Source organism: Neovison vison, chromosome X, assembly GCF_020171115.1.
Source record: "Neovison vison isolate M4711 chromosome X, ASM_NN_V1, whole genome shotgun sequence".
Taxonomy (NCBI): domain Eukaryota; kingdom Metazoa; phylum Chordata; class Mammalia; order Carnivora; family Mustelidae; genus Neogale; species Neogale vison.
The window spans coordinates 73,859,911-73,885,568 of NC_058105.1; the positions used below are offsets into that span (position 1 = coordinate 73,859,911).

General features: G+C 37.2%; 1 protein-coding gene across 3 annotated transcripts in view; it reads left to right on the forward strand.

The window, feature by feature from the left end:
* Window positions 1-25,658, forward strand: part of OPHN1 (oligophrenin 1) — a 560,040-nt gene that overhangs the window by 399,748 nt on the left and 134,634 nt on the right. For all 3 annotated transcript variants that reach the window (XM_044235858.1, XM_044235860.1, XM_044235859.1), the window contains exons 16-18: window positions 16,069-16,153; window positions 21,336-21,394; window positions 22,576-22,681. In XM_044235858.1, the coding sequence (XP_044091793.1) occupies window positions 16,069-16,153; window positions 21,336-21,394; window positions 22,576-22,681 (250 nt within the window). The remainder of the gene's footprint in view (window positions 1-16,068; window positions 16,154-21,335; window positions 21,395-22,575; window positions 22,682-25,658) is intronic.

Here is a 25,658-nt window from a genome sequence, read left to right on the forward strand (position 1 = left end):
TTGTCGCAAATGGCAAGATTTCGTTTCTTTTGATGGCTGCATAGTATTCCATTGTGTATATATACCACATCTTCTTGATCCATTCATCGGTTGATGGACATCTAGGTTCTTTCCATAGTTTGGCTATTGTGGACATTGCTGCTATAAACATTCGGGTGCACGTGCCCCTTTGGATCACTACGTTTGTATCTTTAGGGTAAATACCCAGTAGTGCAATTGCTGGGTCATAGGGCACTTCTATTTTCAACATTTTGAGGAACCTCCATGCCGTTTTCCAGAGTGGTTGCACCAGCTTGCATTCCCACCAACAGTGTAGGAGGGTTCCCCTTTCTCCGCATCCTCGCCAGCATCTGTCATTTCCTGACTTGTTGATTTTAGCCATTCTGACTGGTGTGAGGTGATATCTCATTGTGGTTTTGATTTGTATTTCCCTGATGCCGAGTGATATGGAGCACTTTTTCATGTGTCTGTTGGCCATCTGGATGTCTTCTTTGCAGAAACGTCTGTTCATGTCCTCTGCCCATTTCTTGATTGGATTATTTGTTCTTTGGGTGTTGAGTTTGTTAAGTTCTTTATAGATTTTATCAGAGAGAGAGAGAGAGGGAGAGAGAGCAAGCACAGGCAGACCGAAAGGCAGGCAGAGGCAGAGGGAGAAGCAAGCTCCCTGCTGAGCAAGGAGCCGGATGTGGGACTTGATCTCAGGACGCTGGGATCATGACCTGAGCTGAAGGCAGCTGCTTAACCAACTGAGCCACCCAGGCGTCCCGATTTGTTTTTTTTTTTTTTTTAAGATTTTATTATTTGAGATAGAGCATGAGCAAGAGAGGGATAGAGACAAAGAGAGACCCTACTGATTCCAGACCCCAATACAGGACTTGGCACGGGGCTTGATCCCAGGACCCCAAAATCATGACTTGAGCTAAAGTCAGACGCTTAACTGACTGAGCCTCCCAGGCATTCCTATAGTCGGTGGTATTATAATAGCACTGTATACTGACAGATGTTAGCTATACTTGTAGATATAGCATAATGTATAAACCTGTTGAATCCCTATGTTGTACACCTGAAACTAATGTAACATTATGTGTCAACAGTGCTTCAATTAAACAACAACAAAAGAAAGAACTGGATAGTAGAGAAAATGGTGACTGCTGTTGCTTCCTGGGTTGGAAACTGGATAATTAGGGACCAAGGGTAAAAGGAGACTTTCTTTACTATAGTGTACCCTTTATACTTTCAAAATGCTGTTCCAAATATATACATAACCTGTATGAAATTAAATGAAAAGAAAAACAACTTCAGTTTTTTCTGGATTCACATGTAAGTTATATCATAAAATATTTGTCCTTCTCTGTCTGATTTACCTCACTTAGAGTAAGGCCTTCAAGGTCCATCCGTGTTGTCAAATTCACAAGTGGCAGGATTTCCTTCTTTCTCATAGCTGAATAATATTCTCTATATATTCATCCGTTGAAGAACACTTAACAAGACTGTTTCCAAGTATTGGTTGTCGTAAATAGTGCTACAGTGTACACGGGGGTTGCAGATATTTCTTCGAGGTACTGATTTCAGTTTTTTTGGATATATATATCCTGGAGTGAGATTGCTATTCCTATCTTTTTGATACTAGCCATTCTAACAGATATAATTGACATCTTATTGTGTTTTTAATTTGAATTTTTGTGATTATTAGTGATATTGAGCATCTTATCCTTTGTGTTGGTCATTGATATATCTTCTTTGGGAAAATGTCTATTCAGGTCCTCGGCCCATTTGTTATTGTGATTGTTTTGCTTTTTGGTGTTGAGTTGCATACACTCTTTATATATCTTGAATATTATCATATATAGCATTTGCAAATATTCTCTCCCACTCAGGAAGTTACATTATCATTTTCTTGATGTTTTCCCTCACTATGAAAAAGTTGTGGGTTTTTTTTTTAATTTTTTTTTTGCAGTCCCAATAATTTATTTTAGCTTTTATTTACCTTGGCTGAAAAGACCTATCTAGAAAATGTTGCTAATGCTAATGTCAAAAAGATTACTGCCTGTATATTCTGCTAGTTTTATGGTTGCACTCTCATGTTTAGGTCTTTAATGCATTTTGAGTTTATTTTTGTGTGTGGTGTAAGATAGTGGTCCAGTTTCATTCTTTTGCATGTAGCTATCTAGTTTTCTCAGCACTTATTTATTAAAGAGATTGTCTTTTCATCATATATTCTAGCCACTTTTTTCATAGATTACTTGACTGTGTAAGTGTGGGTTTATTTCCAGGTTCTCTGTTATGTTCCATTGATGTATGTCTGCTTTTGTGCCAATAACATTATTCTTTTTATTACTGTAGCTTTGTAGTATATCTTGAAATCTGGGGTTGTAATGCCTTCAGCATTGTACTTTTCTCAATATTGCTTTGGCTATTTGGGTTCTTTTGTAGTTCTACTCATATTTTAGTATTTTTTGTTATATTTCTGTAAAAAATGTCACTGGTGTTTTAATAAAGATTGCATTGAGATTTTTATCTGTCATTTTGTTCATGTGGTATACCACATTGATTTGCACATATTGACTAGTCCTTGCATCCCTAAATTAAACCCCCACTACACTGTGGTAAATGATCTTGCTAAAGTATTGTTGAATTTGGATTGCTTATATTTTCTTAATGATTTTTTCATCTATGTTCATCAGAGATACTGGCCCTTAGTTTTCTTTTTTATAGTGTCTTTGTTTAGATTTGTTATCAGGGTAATGCTAGTTTCATAGAATGTAGTTGGTAGCTTTCCTTTCTATTAAATTTTTTGGAATAGTTTGAGGAAAATAGATATTAACCCCCCTTTTAAAAAAGATTTAAGCAATTTCTCCGCCCAACATGGGGCTCAAACCCACATCTCTGAGATCAAAAGTCATGCACTGCACTGGATGAGTCAGCCAGGCACTCTGTAACTCTTCCTTAACTATTTGGTAGTATTCATACGCCATCTTCTCCTGGACTTTTGTTTGTTGGTAGTTTTTTGTTTACTGATTCAATTTTGTTACTAGTAATTGGTAACAAAATGTCTATTTCCTCCTAAATCAATTATGTAAGATTAGATATTTCTAGAAATATGTTCATTTTTTCTATACTGTTCAGTTATTTGACATATATTTGAATATAATTTCTTTTTAAAAAGATTTTATTTATTTGACAAAGAGAGAGAGAGAGACTGCAAGAGAGGGAACACAAGCACAGGGAGTGGGAGAGGGAGAAGCAGGCTTCCTGCAGAGCAGGGAGCCCGATGGTGGGCAGGATCTCATGACTCTGAGATCATGACCTGCGCCTTGACATATAATTTCTTATAGTACTTTGTTATAATCATTTGTATTTCATAGTATTGGTTGTTTTTTCTTTCATATTTCATTTATTTGAGCTTTCTCTCCTTTCTTCTTGATGAGTCTGTATAAATGTTTATTGATGTGGTTTCCCCTTTCAAGGAATCAGCTTTTGATTTCATTGATCTTTTCTATTGTTTCATTAGTCTCATTTCATTTATTTCCACTCTGATCTTTATTATTTCCTACCATCTACTAACTTTGGGGTTTGGTTTATTTTTCTTTTTCTAGTTCCTTTAGAGGTAATGTTAGAGTGTTATTTGTGATTTTTGAGATAGTCCTGTATTGATATAAATTATCCTCTTATGGCTGCTTTTGCTGTATCCCAAAGATTTTGGACCAGTGTGTTTTTATTTTCATTTGTCTCCATATACATGTATTTTTTAATTTCTTTTTGATTTCTTTATTGAACTATTGGTTGTTTAGTAGCATGTAGTTTAGCCTCCACATGTTTTTGTTTTGTCCAGATTTTATTCTTAAAATCGCTTTTTAAAAAGTTTTTGTTTTAATCCCAGTTAGCTATCATAGTGTTATTATTAGTTTCAGGTTTACAATATAGTTTATTATTATTAGTTTCAGGTTTACAATATACTTCAACATTTACCTATGTCACCTGGCACTCATCAAGTACACTCCTTAATCCCCATCACCTATTTAACCCAACCCCCACCCACTCCCTTCTGGTAACCATCAATTTGTTCTCTATATTTAACAGTGTGTTTCTTGGTTTATATATATATATATATATATCTCCCTTTTTCCCCCTTTACTCATTTGTTTTGCTTATTAAATTTGACATACAAGTGAAATAATGTGGTATTTCTTTTTTCCCACTGACTTATGTCATTTAACATAATACACTCTAGCTCCACCCATATCATTTCAAAGAGCAAGTTTTCATTCTTTTTTATGGCAGGATAATATTCCATTTTGTATATATACCACATCTTCTTTATCCATTTATCCATCAGTAGATAATTGGGCAAATTCCATCATTTTGCTATTGTAATTAATGCTGCTATAAACATAGGGGTTGCATGTATCTTTTTGAAAGTAGTGCTTTTTTGGAGGGAATAAATACCTCATAGTGCAATTACTGCATCATACCTAGTCCTATTTTTAATTTTTTGAGGGACCTCCATACTGTTTTCAAGAGTGGCTACACTGGTTTGCATTCCCACCTAAAAGGCAAGAGTTCCTTTTTTACCATATCCTTGCAAATACCTGTTGCTTCTTGGTTGTTTTTCTTCTTCTTCTTCTTCTTAGTCATTCTGACATGTTTGAAGTAATATCTCATTGTACTTTTGATTTAGATTTCCCTGGTGATGAATGATGTTGAACATCTTTCTGTTCATCACCTATGTCTTTGTTGGAGAAATTTCTCTTCATATCTTCTACCTATCTCTAATTGGATTATTTGTTTTTTCCATATTCAAATTTATAAGTTCTTCATATATTTTTGATACTAATTCTTTATCAGATATGTCATTAACAAATATCTTCTTTGAGTCTGTAAGTTGCTTTTAAGGTGATTGTTTTGTGGCTGTGCAAAAGCTTTTTATTTTATTGTAATCCCAATAGTTCATTTTTTATTTTATTTCCCTTGTCTCAGGAGACTATTTAGGAAAAATACTAATACAGAGAGATTACTGCCATGCTCTCTTCTAGTATTTTTATGGTTTCAGTCTCACATCTGGGTCTTTCATCCACTTTGAATTTATTTTTGTGTATACTAAAGAAAGTGGTCCAGTTTCATTCTTTTGCATATAGCTGTCCAGCTCTACCAATAAAATTTGTGAAATAGACTGTCTTTTGCCCATTACATATTATTTCCTCCTTTGATGAAGATTAATTGACCATATAATTTTGGGTTTGTTCTTGGGTTATCTCTTCTGTTACATTGATCTGTGTGTCTATGTTTGTGCCAATACCATAATTTTTTTTATTAGTACAGCTTTATAATATAACTTGAAGTCTGGAATTGTGATGCCTCCAGCTTTGCCATTATTTTTCAAGATTGTTTTCACTAGCAAAAGTCTTTTCTGGTTCCATATAAATTTTAGGATTTTTATACTGGCTCTGGGAACAATGCTGTTGGCATTCGGGTAGGGATTGCTTTGAATGTGTAGATTGCTTTGGGTAGTATAGATATATATATATAAATATAATATATATAAATATATATTATAGATAGAATATGTAGGTATATATAAATATAAAATATAGAATATATTTTAGCAATTTTTTTTCTAATCTATGAACATGGAATGTCTTTCCATTTCCTTGTGTCATCTTCACTTTCTTTCACCAGCACTTTATAGTTTTCAGAGGACAGGTCTTTCACCTCTTTGGTTAGGTTTATTCCTAGGTATCTTATTATTTTTGGTGCAATTGTAAATGAGATTTTTCTCTTAATTTCTCTCTCTGCTGCTTCATCATTAGTATATAGAAATGTATAGATTTCTTCACAGTGACTTTGTATCTTATGACTTTACTGAATTCATTTACCATTTCTAGTAGCTTTTTGGTGAGTCTTTAAGGTTTTCTATCTCGAGTATCTTGTTATCTGCAATGACATGATGAAAGTTTTACAACTTCCTTACTAATTTGGATGCATTTTGTTTCTTTGTGTTGTGTGATTGCTGTTGCTAGGACTTCCAGTACTATGTTGAATATAAGTGGTGAGAGTGGACCTCCTTGTCTTCTTTCTGAGCTTAGAGGAAATAGCTCTTAGTTTTTCTCCATTGAGTGTGGTGTTTTCTGTGAGTTTTTCATATATGTTCTTTTTTTATGTTGAGGCATGTTCCCTCTAAACCTATGTTGTTGAAAGTTTTTATCCTGAATGGATGTACTTTGTCAAGTGCTTTTTTAAAACTATTTTAAATATTTAAATATTTTAAAAATATTTACTTACTTATTTGACAGAGAGAGACACAGTGAGAGAGGGAACACAAGCAGGGGGAGTAGGAGAGGGAGAGGCAGGCTTCCCACAGAGCAGGAAGCCTGATGTGGGACTCCATCCCAGGACCATGGGATCATGACCTGAGCTGAAAGCAGATGCTTAATGAATGAGCCACCCAGGTGCCCCTTTCAAATGCTTTTTTTGCATCTATTGAAATCATTATATGGTTTTATACTTTTTCTTATTGGTGTGATGCATCATGTTGATTGTTTTGCAAATATTGAATCACGCTTGCATCCTGGGAATAAATCCCACTTGATCATGGTGAATGATTATTTTAATATATTGTTGGATTATTTTGGTAGTATCTTGTTGAGGAATTTTCCATCTATGTTCATCAAGGATATTGGCCTATAGTTCTCTGTGGGTTTTTTTTTTTGTCTTTATTCAGGTTTTTGTATCAGGGTAATGCTGGCCTCATAGAATGAATTTGGGAGTATTTTTTTTTCCTCTTCTATATTTTGGAATAGTCTGAGAAGAATAGGTATATGTGTGGTAGAATTCAATTATGATGTCATCTGGTCCTGGACTTTTGTTTGTCAGGTGTTTGTTTTTTTGTTTGTTTGTTTGTTTGTTTTGTTTTGTTTTTTTTTTTTGATTACTGATTTGATCTCCTTGCTGGTATCCATCTATTCAATTTTCTATTTCTTCTTGCTTCACTTTTGGTGGGTTAAATGTTTCTAGGAATTTATCCATTTCCTCTATGTTTTTCAATTTGTTGGAATAGAGCTTTTCATAATAATTTCTTACAATTGTTTGTATTTCTGTGGTTTTGGATATTTCTCTTCTTTCATGTATAATTTTATTTATTTTGGTCCCCTCTCTCTCTCTCTTTCTTTTTTTGATGAGTTTAGCCAGAGGCTTATGAATTTTATTTATCTTTTCCAGACGCAGCTCCTGATTCATTGATAAGTTCTTTTTTTATAAGTTTCTCTATCATTTATTTCTTCGATAATCTTTATAGTTTCTTTATTTCTGCTGGTTTGGGGTTTAGTTTTTCTTTCCTAGCTCCCGTAGGTGTAACATGGTTGTTTATTTGAAATATTTTTAGTCTCTTGAGGTAGACCTGTATTGTTTTTGCTGCATCCTAAAGGTTTTGGACAGTTGTCTTTGCAATTTTATTTTTTCCATGTATTTTTTTCCCAACTTATTTATTTTCAGAAAAACAGTATTCATTATTTTTCACCACACCCAGTGCTACATGCAAGCTGTGCCTTCTATAATACCCACCACCTGGTACCCCAACCTCCTACCCCCCCCCCCGCCACTTCAAACCCCTCAGATTGTTTTTCAGAGTCCATAGTCTCTCATGGTTCACCTACCCCTCCAATTTACCCAAAAGCACATAACCTCCCCAATGTCCATAACCCTACCCCCCTTCTCCCAACCCCCCTCCCTCCAGCAACCCACAGTTTGTTTCGTGAGATTAAGAGTCACTTATGGTTTGGTCTCCCTCCCAATCCCATCTTGTTTCATGGATTCTTCTCCTACCCACTTAAGCCCCCATGTTGCATCACTACTTCCTCATATCAGGGAGATCATATGAGAGTTGTCTTTCTCCGCTTGACTTATTTCGCTAAGCATGATACGCTCTAGTTCCATCCAAGTTGTCGCAAATGGCAAGATTTCGTTTCTTTTGATGGCTGCATAGTATTCCATTGTGTATATATACCACATCTTCTTTATCCATTCATCTGTTGAAGCACATCTAGGTTCTTTCCATAGCTTGGCTATTGTGGACATTGCTGCTATAAACATTCGGGTGCACATGCCCCTTTGGATCACTACGTTTGTATCTTTAGGGTAAATGCCCAGTAGTGCAATTGCTGGGTCATAGGGCACTTCTATTTTCAACATTTTGAGGAACCTCCATGCTGTTTTCCAGAGTGGTTGCACCAGCTTGCATTCCCACCAACAGTGTAGGAGGGTTCCCCTTTCTCCGCATCCTCGCCAGCATCTGTCATTTCCTGACTTGTTGATTTTAGCCATTCTGACTGGTGTGAGGTGATATCTCATTGTGGTTTTGATTTGTATTTCCCTGATGCCGAGTGATATGGAGCACTTTTTCATGTGTCTGTTGGCCATCTGGATGTCTTCTTTGCAGAAACGTCTGTTCATGTCCTCTGCCCATTTCTTGATTGGATTATTTGTTCTTTGGGTGTTGAGTTTGTTAAGTTCTTTATAGATTTTGGACACTAGTCCTTTATCTGATATGTCGTTTGCAAATATCTTCTCCCATTCTGTCAGTTGTCTTTTGGTTTTGTTAACTGTTTCCTTTGCTGTGCAAAAGCTTTTGATTTTGATGAAATCCCAACGTTCATTTTTGCCTTTGCTTCCCTTGCCTTTGGTGATGTTCCTAGGACGATGTTGCTGCGGCTGAGGTCAAAGAGGTTGCTGCCTGTGTTCTCCTCAAGGATTTTGATGGATTCCTTTCTCACATTGAGGTCCTTAATCAATTTTGAGTCTATTTTTGTGTGTGGTGTAAGGAAATGGTCCAATTTCATTTTACTGCACGTGGGTGTCCAATTTTCCCAACACCGTTTATTAAAGAGGCTGTCTTTTTTCCATTGGACATTCTTTCCCGCTTTGTCAAAGATTAGTAGACCATAGAGTTGAGGGTCTATTTCTGGGCTCTCTATTCTGTTCCATTGGTCTATGTGTCTGTTTTTGTGCCAGTACCATGCTGTCTTGATGATGACAGCTTTGTAATAAAGCTTGAAGTCCGGAATTGTGATGCCACCAACTTTGGCTTTGTTTTTCAATAGCCCTTTGGCTATTCGAGGTCTTTTCTGGTTCCATATAAATTTTAAAATTATTTGTTCCATTTCTTTGAAAAAGATGGATGGTACTTTGATAGGAATTGCATTAAATGTGTAGATTGCTTTAGATAGCATAGACATTTTCACAATATTTATTCTTCCAATCCAGGAGCATGGAACATTTTTCCATTTCTTTGTGTCTTCCTCAATTTCTTTCATGAGTACTTTATAGTTTTCTGAGTATAGATTCTTAGCCTCTTTGATTAGGTTTATTCCTAGGTATCTTATGGTTTGGGGTGCAATTGTAAATGGGATTGACTCCTTAATTTCTCTTTCTTCTGTCTTGTTGTTGGTGTAGAGAAATGCAACTGATTTCTGTGCATTGATCTTTTATCCTGACACTTTACTGAATTCCTGTACAAGTTCTAGCAGTTTTGGAGTGGAGTCTTTTGGGTTTTCCACATAGAGTATCATATCATCTGCAAAGAGTGATAATTTGACTTCTTTGCCGATTTGGATGCCTTTAATTTCCTTTTGTTGTCTGATTGCTGAGGCTAGGACTTCTAGTACTATGTTGAATAGCAGTGGTGATAATGGACATCCCTGCCGTGTTCCTGACCTTAGCGGAAAAGCTTTCTGTTTTTCTCCATTGAGAATGATATTTGCGGTGGGTTTTTCATAGATGGCTTTGATGATATTGAGGTATGTGTCCTCTATCCCTACACTTTGAAGGGTTTTGATCAGGAAGGGATGCTGTACTTTGTCAAATGCTTTTTCAGCATCTATTGAGAGTATCATATGGTTCTTGTTCTTTCTTTTATTGATGTGTTGTATCACATTGATTGATTTGCGGATGTTGAACCAACCTTGCAGCCCTGGGATAAATCCCACTTGGTCGTGGTGAATAATCCTTTTAATGTAATGTTGAATCCTATTGGCTAGTATTTTGGTGAGAATTTTTGCATCTGTGTTCATCAAGGATATTGGTCTATAGCTCTCTTTTTTGATGGGATCCTTGTCTGGTTTTGGAATCAAGGTGATGTTGGCCTCATAAAATGAGTTTGGAAGTTTTTCTTCCATTTCTATTTTTTGGAACAGTTTCAGGAGAATAGGAATTAGTTCTTCTTTAAATGTTTGGTAGAATTCACCCGGGAAGCTGTCTGGCCCTGGGCTTTTGTTTGTTTGGAGATTTTTAATGACTGTTTCAATCTCCTTACTGGTTATGGGTCTGTTCAGGCTTTCTATTTCTTCCTGGTTCAATTTTGGTAGTTTATATGTTTCTAGGAATGCATCCATTTCTTCCAGATTGTCAAATTTGTTGGTGTAGTGTTGCTCATAGTATGTTCTTATAATAGTTTGTATTTCTTTGGTGTTAGTTGTGATCTCTCCTCTTTCATTCATGATTTTATTTATTTGGGTCCTTTCTCTTTTCTTTTTGATAAGTCTGGCCAGGGGTTTATCAATTTTATTAATTCTTTCAAAGAACCAGCTCCTATTTTCTTTGATTTGCTCTATTGTTTTTTTGGTTTCTATTTCATTGATTTCCGCTCTGATCTTTATGATTTCTCTTCTCCTGCTGGGCTTACGGTTTCTTTCTTGTTCTTTCTCCAGCTCCTTTAGGTGTGGGGTTAGGTTGTGTACCTGAGACCTTTCTTGTTTCTTGAGAAAAGCTTGTACCGCTATATATTTTCCTCTCAGGACTGCCTTTGTTGTGTCCCACAGATTTTGAACCGTTGTATTTTCATTATAATTTGTTTCCATGATTTTTTTCAATTCTTCTTTAATTTCCCGTTTGACCCATTCATTCTTTAGAAGGATGCTGTTTAGTCTCCATGTATTTGGGTTCTTTCCAAACTTCCTCTTGTGGTTGAGTTCTAGCTTCAGAGCATTGTGGTCTGAAAATATGCAGGGAATGATCCCAATCTTTTGATACCAGTTAAGTCCTGATTTAGGACCGAGGATGTGATCTATTCTGGAGAATGTTCCATGTGCACTAGAGAAGAATGTGTATTCTGTTGCTTTGGGATGAAATGTTCTGAATATAACTGTGATGTCCATCTCATCCAGGGTATCATTTAAGGCCTTTATTTCCCTGTTGATCTTTTGCTTGGATGATTTGTCCATTTCAGTGAGGGGAGTGTTAAAGTCCCCTACTATTATTGTATTATTGTTGATGTGTTTCTTTGATTTTGTTATTAATTGGTTTATATAGTTGGCTGCTCCCACGTTGGGGGCATAGATATTTAAAATTGTTAGATCTTCTTGTTGGACAGACCCTTTGAGTATGATATAGTGTCCTTCCTCATCTCTTATTATAGTCTTTGGCTTAAAATCTAATTGATCTGATATAAGGATTGCCACGCCAGCTTTCTTCTGATGTCCATTAGCATGGTAAATTCCTTTCTACCCCCTCACTTTAAGTCTGGAGGTGTCTTCGGGTTTAAAATGAGTTTCTTGGAGGCAACATATAGATGGGTTTGTTCTTTTTTATCCATTCTGATACCCTGTGTCTTTTGATTGGGGCATTTAGCCCATTAACATTCAGGGTAAGTATTGAGAGATATGATTTTAGTGCCATTATATTGCATGTAAGGTGACTGTTACTGTATATTGTCTCTGTTCCTTTCTGATCTACCTCTTGTAGGCTCTCTCTTTGCTTAGAGGACCCCTTTCAGTATTTCCTGTAGAGCTGGTTTGGTGTTTGCAAATTCTTTCAGTTTTTGTTTGTCCTGGAAGCTTTTAATCTCTCCTTCTATTTTCAATGATAGCCTAGCTGGATATAGTATTCTTGGCTGCATGTTTTTCTCGTTTAGTGCTCTGAAAATATCATGCCAGCTCTTTCTGGCCCGGGGCCCCGCTCCCCAGTGTGCCCTCAGCGAAGAGCTCCTAGTAACTCCTGTCTGCCCAACCTCCGGCCGCGCTCTGAGCTCACGGAGCCCGCGACTGGCTCAAGGCAACACCGAGCTGCGAGCTTACTGTAGGCTCTGTCTCTGTAGCCGGCTTTCCAGTTCCAATATCCGCAAGCTCTGCAACACTCAGACACTCCCGATCCTTCTGTGACCCTGCGAGACTCGAGGCCACGCCGACCCCTCGTGGGCTTCGCCCCGGTTTAGCCTCTGGAGCGATGTCCCTCAGTGGCACAGACTTTTAAAAGTCCTGATTTTGTGCTCCGTTGCTCCACCGCTTGCCGGGAGCCGGCCCCTCCCCACAGGGTCTATCTTCTCGTCGCTTTGGATTTACTTCTCCGCCAGTCCTACCTTTCAGAAAGTGGTTGTTTTTCGGTTTCTAGAATTGCTGTTCTTCTTCTCTTCGATCTGCCGATGGATTTGCAGGTGTTTGCAATCTTTAGATAAGCTCTCTAGCTGATCTCCTGCTAGCTGAAGTAGGCTCAGCCTGCTACTTCTCCGCCATCTTGACTCCTCCCGCCCAGCAGGTGCTGTTTTAACAAGTTTTGCACATCCTCTCTGAGAGGTTGACTGATCAAGGGTTGGCAAGGTTTGCATGTGTCTTCTAGGCGAGGGGATCTGTAGCATTGGGACTGAGAGAGGTCTGGCTGGGGACATGTGCTCTGGTGTAAGCATGTTAGGTAGTGAGTGCTGGTGCTGCAATAATTCCCACACATGGCTGTGCATCTGTGAATTTGGACTGGGGAGCTAAATGTCACCTGCCAGCTCCTTTGTTCCTGGAGAAGTCCCTCAAGTGAACTCTGAGATTAGTAACTAATTCTGCCTCCTGTAAGCCCCATGTATCTTTCAAACTGCTGCTTCCAATCTGTACCCCCATGAGCTGTTTGATGTGCTGTCTCTAAGGAAAGGGGCTCAGTTTCCTATTGCCTTCTCAGAGCCTGCTGATTTTTGTAGTTCCAGGTTTTAAGTCCTGTTTACCATAAGCACTTGCAAAATTCTGCCCCTCTGATTTTCAAAGCCAAATTCTCTGGGGATTTCTTTTCCTTTGTAGGCTCCACAGTGTGCTAGTCTGTTTCTTGCTCCCCCCTGAGCCTGAAGCTCCCTCCTTCCAGCATGCAGACCCATAGGTTTTATGTTCCCACCAAATCCTTGCCTTTCTTATCCTCTTCAATGTGTCTTCTTCTCTACATTTAGTTATGGAGTTATTCTGCCAGTCTCTGGGTCTTTTTCTGGGTTGTTTGCTCTGTGCAATTGTTACCTAGTTGTATCCTTGGGAGAGGTGAGTTTAGAGTCCTCCTTCTCCTCTGGAAGTCCCTATTGTTGACTCCTTTTATATCCTGTATTTTTGCTTTATAAAGTTGGTTGCCATGTTATTTGATGTGCAGATATCCATCTGCTTTACTTTCATTTTGACTATGGCTTTTAGCATTAAAATGTGTTCTTTCTCTCATTTCATACTTTTGGGCTTGGAATCTACTTTGTCTGATACTGATTGCATTTTTCTGGTAGATCTTTTTTTTTAAGATTTTATTTGTTTATCAGAGAGAGAGAGAGGGAGAGCGAGCGAGCACAGGCAGACAGAATGGCAGGCAGAGGCAGAGGGAGAAGCAGGCTCCCTCCTGAGCAAGGAGCCCGATGTGGGACTCTATCCCAGGATGCTGGGATCATGACCTGAGCCGAAGGCAGCTGCTTAACCAACTGAGCCACCCAGGTGTCCCTAGATCTTTGCCCATTCCCAAGTTTTTATCTTTTGCTTCACTTCCCTTTGGCTGATGTCTTTCCATTATGTTTTGCCCTTTCCTTTCCTAGGAACAGTACCTTTCCATGACTTCTTTTTGAAGATCACTTAGAGCACTCTTCCACAAGTGCTCTGATTGCCTCTATTTTTCAGTATTTTTATACTTCGTTTAGACTTTGTCTTTCTGGTGCTGGTTTTAGATTAATTTTAGTCTTCCAGACCTCTTATTTTCTTATGAATGAAATTTTGATGGCATTTTGTTTGCTCTCTGCAAATGTTTGTGGAGAAGGAATATTAGTTATATCTCCCTGGGATTTAGTGTTTATATTTCTATTTTCAAGTGATTTGGAATTTGGGTATTCTTTATGTTTCTGTTATGTGGAGGACATGGCTTTGTGTAACCCTGTTTTTCTCTTCGTTCTATGTTTTCTGGAGGATGTGTAGGGTGACTTAGACTTAGATGGCCAACCACATTATCTTGACATATGCATCACTTATGGTTATAAATACTTTGTAAATATTTTAATGGGTACATAAAATTACGGTAAATAAAAGAACCAATATTTATCTGATAACTTCCTTATTATTGAGCATTTAACTTTTTTCCTTTTTTGTGATGACGTATTTATAGATGAGCCTATTCTAATATATACTTTGGGTAAATTTGCTAACATAGAATTATTGCTTCAGGGTTATAAATGTTATTAATAATCTTGATGTAATTTGAATCCAGGGAAAACCAAAAGTTCACAGATGAATTTACTTTAAGCTGCTAAAGTAGTCTCTACCCTTTTATAAGGTCACATCCCTCTTTCCTATGTATATAACAGGATCCAGGTCTGAAATAGCTGGGATCCACCAGCATAGCTATTTCTGGTGAAAAGTGAGAATTTGACTTCTTCTTTCCTGATTTGGATGTCATTTATTTCTCTTGATTTTCTGATTGCTGAAGCTCGGACTTCTAGTACTATGTTGAACAACAGTGGTGAGAGTGGACATCCCTGTTGTGCTCCTGACTTTAGGGGAAAACCTCTCAGTTTTTCTCCATTAAGAATGATATTCACTGTGGGTTTTTCCTATATGGTTTTTATGATATTGAGGTATGTTCCTTCTGTACCTACACTGCAGATTTTTTATCAAGAAAGAATGCTATATTTTGTCAATGCTTTTTTTATGCATCTATTGAGAGAATTTTATGGTTCTTATCCTTTTATTAAAAAGAAGCATGAAGGGGCATCTTGGTGGCTCAGTCATTAGGCATCTGCCTTCAGCTCAGGTGATGACCCCAGGGTCCTGGGATGAAGCCCCACATCAGGCTCCTTCTCTCTCTCCTCTCTCCCTCTGCTGTTCCCCCTGCTTGTGCTCTCTTGAAACCTGAAAAAAAGAAGGAAAGAAAGAAAGAAAGAAAGAAAGAAAGAAGGAAGGAAGGAAAGAAAGAAAGAGCGAGCCCAGAAACATGAGTGAATTGTTCTTAGATCTTCACTGTGAGAACCTCATAGGGCTCCTGGAGGCAAAATTCACAGAAGTGTGCAGGTACCCCAGGACTGGTCCCCCTTAGAATTTTTAACTCTCAAACTTATTGAGAGTTTTCTGCTCCTGGGCTTCTCCTCTAGTAAGTTTTGATTTTCTGGCTCTCCCAGTCTCTCTCTACAGTTTTGAGGACAGTAGTTTGTTGTGTGACCTCAGATCGCTGATGGATCTAAGAGGAGTTGATTTTTGGTTTATTATACTTTTTTCCTTGTGTGGTTGGAAGACATGCCTTCTAAATGTCTTACATGCCTGAGTGGAATGCAAGGGAATTTTTAAGACATCAAAGACATGGTTGTTGTACAAAGTTTCCATCTCTTGAAAACTGGGTAGAGTGACTTTCTTTTAATATAATGAATTTTATTTTTCTTCTTTAAAGATTTTATTTACTTTAGAGAGAGAAGGTGGGGGAGGAGCAGAGAGAGAGAAAGATAAAGAGTCTCAAGCAGACTCTGAGGCACTGAACACAGAGCCCAACCCAGCTCTCTATCCCACCACCCTGAAATCATGACCCAAGCAGAAACCAAGAGTCTGATGCTTAACCAACTGTGCCACCTGGACACCCCACTTCCTTTTCTTTTTTTTTCTTAAAGATTTTGTTTATTTATTTATGAGAGAGAGAGAGCATGAGAGGGGAGAAGATCAGAGGGAGAAGCAGACTCCCCATGTTGCTGGGAGCCCGATGCGGGACTTGATCCTGGGATCATGACCTGAGCCAAAGGCAGTTGCTTAATCAACTGAGCCATCCAGGCAAGGGGTAAAAAGTAAGAACTTTTGGAATATTAACTTTTTAATTTTTTTCCTCAAATAGATCCTAAATGCCCAGGAGACGTTGATTTTCATAGTAATGACTGGGACATTAAGACAATCACCAGCTCTTTGAAATTCTACCTCAGGTATGCCTGATACAACTTGGGAATTTGTTTTTCATAGTTGGTGAAATTTGTCTAGGTGGAGATTGGAGCTTATGTGGTTGGATAGCTCAGGAGCTCAGGAGGTTAGATAGGTTTGCTATAAAAAAAAGAGTGAAAATTTCCATCAAAAAAGAACGTGTATTAGAAAACCTTTAATTTGGGAATTTAGGCAAATTAAGCATCAAAATAATAGAATTATTATTGAAAAATGGCTTTTCTTTAAAGTAATGGAAGTTTTGCCCTTGTGCGTAGAGTGATGTCACAATGTGCTCATGAATAATATCAGTATTTATGACAATTCAAAGTTGTTAACATGCTTGGTTGAATAATAACTATTTTGAAACATTAAATTGCGTTTGCACAAACATATTTGTGTTTCTGTGTTATGTGTCATGTTTTATGCATTCATCCATATAATAGAAATAAAAAACAAGAGAATACAGTTACACAAATGTTAGAACTGAGTGAATTGAGAGCAATAAGAAAACAAAATTTACCTTATCAGCAAAATTTGGTGATACACAATGGTGATGAATAGATCTTTTAGTTCACTGGCATAAATTTATATCATGTAAAAATATTTGGGGCATATATTTTTTGGGGGGGACATATACTCATTCATTTCTTTCTATTCTTTATGTCCAATTGTATGTATCATACATTATTTACTAAACGTCTTTTTTTTCAATTATTGTACTCTTTAGGTACTTGGATAGATACTTGAATATCATTAATCCAAAATAAATTGGGTCCCAGATATTGCTGTTAAATGACGTTTTGTTGTAATATCATCTTAGAACTTTATATAAACATGAGTGCTCTTTCCAGGAGTATTTCTCTGGCATCTGCCAAAGAAGAAATGTACTGTTGTTAGAAGGTGTTCTAGTTGCTTACATTGACAATATCGTTTTTTGTTTTGTTTTGTTTTACAATAATCCTGTAAGGTATGTGGTATCATAACTAATTTTACAGATGAGGAAATTGAAAGGTACCACTTTCCAGTTAAGTATTATCCATGCTCACAGCTCACATTATTTGAACCTAAGTATCCCTGACATATAGGTCACTGGTATTGGAGCATTTTCTTCCCATTTCCCATCCTCAGGGGCTATAGCTTTCTTGAAGTTGCCTGGGTAATATTAGTGAAGACAGAGAGCAATCTACTCTGCATACTTTTAGAAGACTGGTGATGATAATAATGAGAGTAAATGATTCTATGTCTCTAGCCTTTTTCAAAGGAGTAAATTTTTTTCAAAGATTTATATAGGTTAAGTAACTCCCCACATTAAATCTTTCCCAACTCATCCCATAATAAGCAGTGTGGCCCCTTTTAAAGATGGGAAGATCAAGCCTGAAAGCCTGAATGAGCAATATCTCCAATAAGAGATTTGTCCTTAACACTTAATGTATGGGCCTTTAGTATGCATTAAGCAGTTAACACCCTTTAGGTTTCTCAAATAATTCAGTATTTTCAGAAAGGGGACTCTTCATCTGTGTTATACATGCATAACTTATTCCTTATCTCCAACATTACCAGGAAAGTACCCTAAAAACTAAAACTATCCTTTCCTTTTTTTTTCCAATTTATTTATTTTCAGAAAAACAGTATTCATTATTTTTTCATCACACCCAGTGCTCCATGCAAGCCATGCCCTCTATAATACCCACCACCTGGTACCCCAACCTCCCACCCCCCTGCCACTTCAAACCCCTCAGACTGTTTTTCAGAGTCTATAGTCTCTCATGGTTCACCTCCCCTTCCAATTTTTTTTAATTTAATTTTATTTTTCCAGTGTTCTAAGATTCATTAAAACTATCCTTTCTTTTGCTAATATCTTTACTCTCTCTTATTCAACTGACTCTTTCCTCTCAGCATATAAATATACTCCTATAAAGCACATCTCTTTGACCTTGTGTGTTTTTTCATAAATGAATAAATTCATTCTGCCATTTATTAAACCATTCAATAAACATTTCTTGAGTATCTAGTCTATGCCTAGCATGATACTAGGCAGTAGGCATACAATTGTGAATAGATGTGGTCTCTAAATTTAAAACAAGTCATAGTCCAGTTAGGAAAGCAGTAAAAAACAAATAATCATATCAATATGATATAATCAATAATCATACAAATATAACAAACCATAATGAGTGCTTTGAAGAAAAGGTGCAAGATGTTATGAAGGCATGTAATAGGAATACCTGATTTATTCAGGTGGTTCTTTGAACCGAGGTTTGAATTATAACTTACAGTCAGCTGAGAAGAGGCAGTTCCAGACAGAGATATACACAAAGGCCTTGAAGCACAAGAGAGAATGATTCTTTCAAGAAACTATGTGTACCAGTATAGAGAGGGAGGGAGAGATATTAGGAGCCAGATTGTGCAAGGTCATATGGGACATAAGAATTGGGGTCTGGATTTATTTTAAAAGGAATGGGAATAAATTGAGAGATTTTAAGCAGTAGGTTATATGATGAGATTTGCATTTTGAAAAAAAACATATTAAGATCAGATTAGAGGGAATCAAAATAGGTAAAGATAGAAACCAGTTAGTAGGCTATTGCTGTGGTCTATGAAAGGGGTGATGCTTCTGCTTGAACTAGCAGTGTAGATTGGTAGAAATTAGCATATTCAAGAAATTTAGGGAGTAAACTTAGATATGAGAATAGGAGAGATGGAGATAAAAGCATGACTTCTAAGTTTATGGCCCATATAACCAAATGGTAGCCATATATTTGCTGATTTGAGAAACACAAGAAAAAGACTAGATTCAGGGGAGATGACAAGATGGACTTTAGATATGTCAAATGTGGGTGTCTAACGATATCAGGGCAAGATATTAAGTGAGCAATTGAATATATGGGAATGAACTCAGAAGAATTCTGAGCTTGAGTTAAAACTGTGAATCATCAATGATGTATATGATAATTGGGAGGCAGGAGCTTGGATGAGATTGCCTAATAAGAGGGATAATTCATGCCTTCCTATCCAAGCATCAGTACATGAAGTAATCTACATACAGTGTCTCTACTTCTTTTTTTTAAGACTTTAAAAATTTATTTATTTGTTAGATAGCATATAAATGGGGAGTGCAGGCAGAAGGAGAAGCAGGCTCCTCGCTGTGCAAAGAGCCCAATGCTGGACTTGATCCTAGGACACTGGGATCATGACCTGAGCCAAAAGCTGACACTAAACCACCTGAGCCATCCAGGTGTCCCAGTGTCTCTACTTCTTAACCTCCCAGTTTTCTCCTTAGCCCATTGCAGTCACCGTCCCAACACCTCTGCTCCACTGCAAATGCTCTTGCCAAGGTCACGAGTGATTCCCTCAGTGCTAAAAACAATGTACAATTGTCAGTCCTTACTTGATTTCTTTGCAACATTTGAAGCTGTTAATGAAGCCTCCTTGATACTTTCTCCTCTTTTGGATTCTACTGTATCACTTGTTTTTGGCTTTCCTCATACCTTTTTTGACCATTTTTAGAAGTTCCCTTTATGGACTTTCTACCTGATATTTTCCAGGATTCTCCTCTCTTTTTACTATAATCGAGGGTTGGAAAATTCAAATATCCACAAAAATGAATGAAGCAGACTACTTTCCTATTAAAACATTACATATTAAACCTGTATTTGCATAGTGATCCCTTTGTTTATATATAATCAGCAATAATATTTATTTCCACAAATAACCATATAGGCTCAATATAACCAGGTCTTTCCATTTTTCAATAGAGGCAGAAAATGCAGATGTTATGTGAGGTATCTCGGTTTTTTTTTATATTTTGACACCTAATACAACTTGTCTTTTTAATACACTATTCTGAACAAATAATAATTGGAAGGCCTCTTGGCTATGAGTTGGTCATCTCTCCTTGAGCAGTGGTATCTGTTCTTGTGGTTTTAACTGCTCACCTATGTTCATGGTTTTAAACACTCACCTAGGTTTATGATTTTCATATTTACTTCTCAGATCTAGAAGGGCATTCCATCCATCTGCCTAATAGACATGTCCCTTTGACTACTCCAAAAGTCCCTCTGGCTTAATGTCTCTACTTCCTTCTGAATCCATTTCTATTCTATCCAGTCTCACAAACCAGGTGACTCTCTCCCTTACCAGTACACCCAATCATTGAAGAAGCTCTGTCTTTAATGGCTTTTAAATAATTCTCCTTATCATTTCTTTTTTTCTTTGATGCCACTATTTTTGTTTAGGTCTTTATTACCTCTCAACTGGATTACTATGATAATAGTAATGTCAGACCGAATAACATAGTGATTAAGAGCATAGACTCAAGAAAGACTGCCTAGTTCTGCCACTTACTGGCTTTGTGTGGTCTTGGATGACTTATTTAACTTTTCTGAACTTCAGTTTCCCCATTTATAAAATGGATATAATAACAATATCTACCTTACAGTGTTGTTATGAGGATTAAATTAGTAAATATGCAAATCATTTAGAACAGTGAAGCATTTACTAATATTATTATTATCACACTGGTCCTTTTACATTGTTAATTCTGTATATGGCACTCTTCTCAACTAGACTATTAGCTCTTGGAGGTTTGGGGGTCTTTTTTACTCATCTTTGGATCCCAACATCTGGCACAATGTCAGGTATCTGTAGGTGCTCAGCCTATGTATGTATGTATGTGTGGGTATATATATACATATATATATGTATATATATATATATATATATATATATATATATATATATTTAACTAAATAAAGAAATCTGTTGGACCTCAATTTTCTCCTCCATTAAGCTGGGATTTGAATAACTGCTGCATGTCACAGGATCATTGGAAGGATCAGATGGGAAGACAGATATGAAAGTAGTTTGAAAATTAAGGAACTATCAAACTGCAAGGACTTTATAGCAGCATTCAGATTGGGTCCACTTTGGAATTTTTCAGGGCTGGTTTGTGACTTCTTTCACCTTTGGAAAGTAATTAAAGACCCTGCAGGACTAATTGGCTTATACTTTTGCAGGTCTTCTATTGATTTACCAGTAAGTGGCATTCCTCTGACAAAGTTTCAGGTGAAGAGAGAAATACATGTAACCTCACTCAGCTGTAGGGATTAGGAACTTTAAGCCTTGCTGCCCACAAAACTGAAAATCCAAGGCTTCCCCAAAGGAACTTACAGTCTTCATTAATTTCAGGAATCTTTCTGAACCTGTCATGACCTATAGACTTCACAAAGAGCTGGTCTCTGCTGCCAGTAAGTATTTATGTTGCTAGTTAATTGTGTTGTTTTGGCTTCTTAATAATGTTCATTAGCAATAAACCTAGAAAACTGCTTGAGAAAAAGTGAGGGGAAAATATCCATAGATTTTTGTCCACTACCAAATGAGAGTATTCTTGCTTGCTGTCTAACTCAAGTGTTATATTATTTTTCATAAATAAGTGTAAGTTGAGTAGGTTGGATAAAACTGGCTAATATGAGGGATGTTACAGGTTTGAGGGCTTTACTGACTGCATATGCCTCTTCTGCCAGAACAAGAGCATTAATTCACATAACGAGGGGGCAGCAGAATGGTTTCATTATAGTTGCTGTTTTAGATTTTTTTCATAGCTTTGCCTTTTTGAATGCTTTCCATCTGTGCTATGAATTATTACTCCTAATCTGTTAATGCTAGAATCATATTTTCTAGATAAAACTGAGGGTGCAGTGGAACATTGCATGGGATATAAGGCATATAGAATCACCCCAAAAGTCAGCAGCTGAAGAAGTATTAAAAGTTTTGGCTGAGGCCACTGTATGGGTATCCCTCCCTATCTTTACATGACCCTTCTATTCTGTGCTCTCTGTGGTGTACAGGAAAAAGACTGGTAAGACTTGACCTCATAATGAATTTTTATTGAGGCAATGGACCTTTGATCTGACCTGAGACCTCTGAACTGTCTCAGGGATTTTCACATAAACCCAAAGGTAGCAGTACCCCTTCCAGCACCACAAAAAGATGGGTGGGCAAGGGTTTCCAGCGTAAGTTTGCATGTGAAAGGGTAGAACAACCTGCTGTACCTAGAACTTTGACTTCTCAGAGATAGTCTTGTGTTCTCATCTTTCTATTCTCTCTCTCTCTCTCAAAACTCCCAGACCTATTTCTTTGTTATTATCTCTCTTTTTTTCTTTTATCTCTCTTTTGGTGTCTTTGTCTTTCTCCCTCTCTCTCTCTGTCTCAGTGTCTTTTTTTCCTTGGTGTCTCTTTGCCATTGTTTCATTGTACTTGCTTCTCTCTCTTTCTCTTTTCATCTCTCTGTTTCTGATTTTGTGTGTGTGTGTGTGTGTGTGTGTGTGTGCGTGCGTGCACGCGCATGTGCGCGCACGGACGCATATATGAGAGTTTGCTTGATCCAGTTGCCTAAAAGGCAAAACTGTCTCTCTCTGTTCTTTCTCAGAGTCTGACAACCTGGATTACCGTCTGGGAGCTATTCATTCCCTGGTATATAAGCTACCTGAAAAGAATCGAGAGATGCTGGAACTTCTTATAAGACACTTGGTCAAGTAAGTAACTTCTGAGTTTTCAGGAAGAGTTTCTATTTCAGGATTGGCCCACAGGGTACATTGCAGAGAAACTGTTTGTTAGCTCCTTAAATCCCAGCCACCAACTGTTTAATCCTGGACAGGCTGAGTGCTCTATAAAGAAGGTGATTTTGCCTTGGCCCTTGTATATATATATCCTCCCAGCGTCATCATTCTTCTCAATTGAAGGGTATTACCAGATAAAGTGGGCTGAACATGGGCTTTGTAGTGAGATAAATTTGGTTTTAAATTCCAGCTGTATCACTTATTTACCTGTATAATCTTAGATAACCTCTTAGTTATCATCTAACCTCTTAGATATAATCTTAGATAATCTCTCTTAGCCTGTTTAGTCATCTGTAAAATGAAAATAGTATTGCCCAACATGCAGGACTGTTCTGTGTATTTGAATGAACACAGATAAAGTGCATAGCACATAAGAGATTCTCACGAAATGGGAGTTATTAAGATTGTGGCCAACTTTTTGCTTGGGTATGGCAGACAGGAAAGACATATTGTAGAGAGTAGGCCTAGTGATGAGCTCCGAGATGGTGTGTTTATGTGGCATGGGTCGTACTTTTTGGCCAGAGGATTCAGTGTTGTGGATAAAGATGAATTTACTTGACTCATAAGAGCCAGTTGCTCTTATGAAGAAGTATGGTGCAGCAGAAAGCACTCTGACTATGGACAGTTCAGTAAATCTGGGTTCTGGTCAGTTCTGTTACTAGCTTTCTTGATAATCATGGGCAGGTCACCCGGTCACCCTCAAGGCTTCTCCTGGTATATTAAAAAGTACAGAAATGAGACAACAAGCTTAGAAAAATTGCAATGGATTTTACGTGTGTCTATTTTTCAAAATAAAGCTATCATCACACTCACAAAAATGCAGTAATCATACATTTTTAACCTCATTTGGAGAAGATCTCAAATACCTAAACTTGAAACCCTTAGTGAAGGTGAGGCTCCAGGCTAAATGGCCCTCTTAGTCTCCCCCTGTGATAAATTCTGCATCTCTGGATCTCAGGTTTCCCTGTGATATAATGAGATACTACCAAGATTCAGTGCAACTCTGACATTCTGGTTTTTTTTATATTTCTATAACAAATTAGCATTATAGACACTAATGTAGATAAAAAGGCAGAATTAGCAAGAGGATACCTTTTATATTTATTGCCAATATTTGTAATTTGGGCTAATTGAGAGGCAATTCCTTCCCAAAATGTTGTTTGTGATAATCTTAGTGAAAGTACAAAAATCAACACATAAATCATTTGCATATTAATTTGAAGTTGCCCTGGGGGAAAGAGAAATTGGGTTCAAGTTCCACATTATCTCTAATTTTCTGTGTGAGCGAAAGAAAGTTCCTCCCACTCTCTGGGCTTCCTTTTATTCATCTATAATATGAGAGGACTGAACTAGCTAATCTGAAATAGTTATTCCTGCTCTGATTTTCTAAGATTCTTAGTATGTGACAAGGACTTAGCTAAGGATTATCCTGCTAGCAGTTAGCGAGGAGCACCTACTTCCATTCACCCAATGTCTGGCTACTACCTTACCTCAACAATCTTGGTCTTCAAAAAGCCTAGAACAAAAGAGACAAGAGACACAAACATACAAGACACAGAAATAGAAAACAAATACCCTTAAGTATATGAAAAACTGCTCATTTTCTCAAAGGAGAAAAATGCAAATTAAACCTGCACTGAGATACCACTTATTGGTGAAACCTAATGCATGATCTATTGATGAGACTTTGGGGCAAATAGATATTCAACTACATTGCTGACATTAATGCAATATATAACTAGATGAGGCAAATTTGACAAGATCTAACAAATCTGCATATTCACTTACCCTATGCCTAGAAATTCTACTTTTAGACATATACTCTGAAGACATACCTCCACAAGTACCAAACAACATAAACACAAGGTTCAACACTGGCATAATTTTTTAATAGCAAAAGATTGGAAATAGCAGAAGCACCCAACAATAGGGGACTATTTGAATAAATAATGGTATATTCAAACAATGTAGTCATTGTATGTAGTCATAAAATACAGTCAAAAAAGAATTAAGAAAATATCTACAAACTTTATTTTGTAGTGATTTAGAATGCATTGCAAATGTCAGGGTGTATAACAGAGAACAACAGCAAAAACAAAAACAAACCCAAAGTTTAAAACAAGATATATGAGTATGCTATCCTTTCTATAAGAAAAAAAGAAGGAAATAAGAATATATAAGAATATTAAACACATGTTTTCTTACTTTTGTCAAATTAAGCAGTAAGATAAAAAACTAATGACTCAAAAAGGTAAGCCACAAGACCCACTAATTCTATTCTTAGGTATATAATAAGGAGAAATGAGAACATATGTTCATGCAAAAACATATACACAAATATCCACAGTAAAATTATTCATAGTTACCCAAAAGTGGAAATAACCCAAATGACCACCAAGTGATAAATTAAAAGAAGGTGGTATAAATATACAATGAGATATTATTCAGTGATAAAAAGAAATGAAGCACTAGGGCACGTGGGTGGCTGAGTCGTTTAAGCATCTGCCTTTTGCTCAGGTCATGATCCCAGTATCCTGGAATCCAGCCGCTCCTCTGGCTCACTGCTCAGTGGGGAGTCTGTGTCTCCCTCTCCCTCTGCCCTTCCCCCCCACACACACTCATGCTCGCTCCCTCTACCCTTACTCTTTTTTTTTGCATTTATTTTTTTAATTGTGTTATGTTAGTCACCATACAGTTTGTCACTAGGTTTTGATGTAGTGTTCCATGGTTCATTGTTTGCATATAACACCCAGTACTTCATGTAATCCATGCCCTCCTTAATATCCATCCCCAGGCTCACCCATTTTCCCCACCCCCATCCCTTATGAAACCCTCTGTTTGTTTCCCAGAGTCCATAGTCTTTCATAGTTCATCTCTCACTCCAATTTCTCTC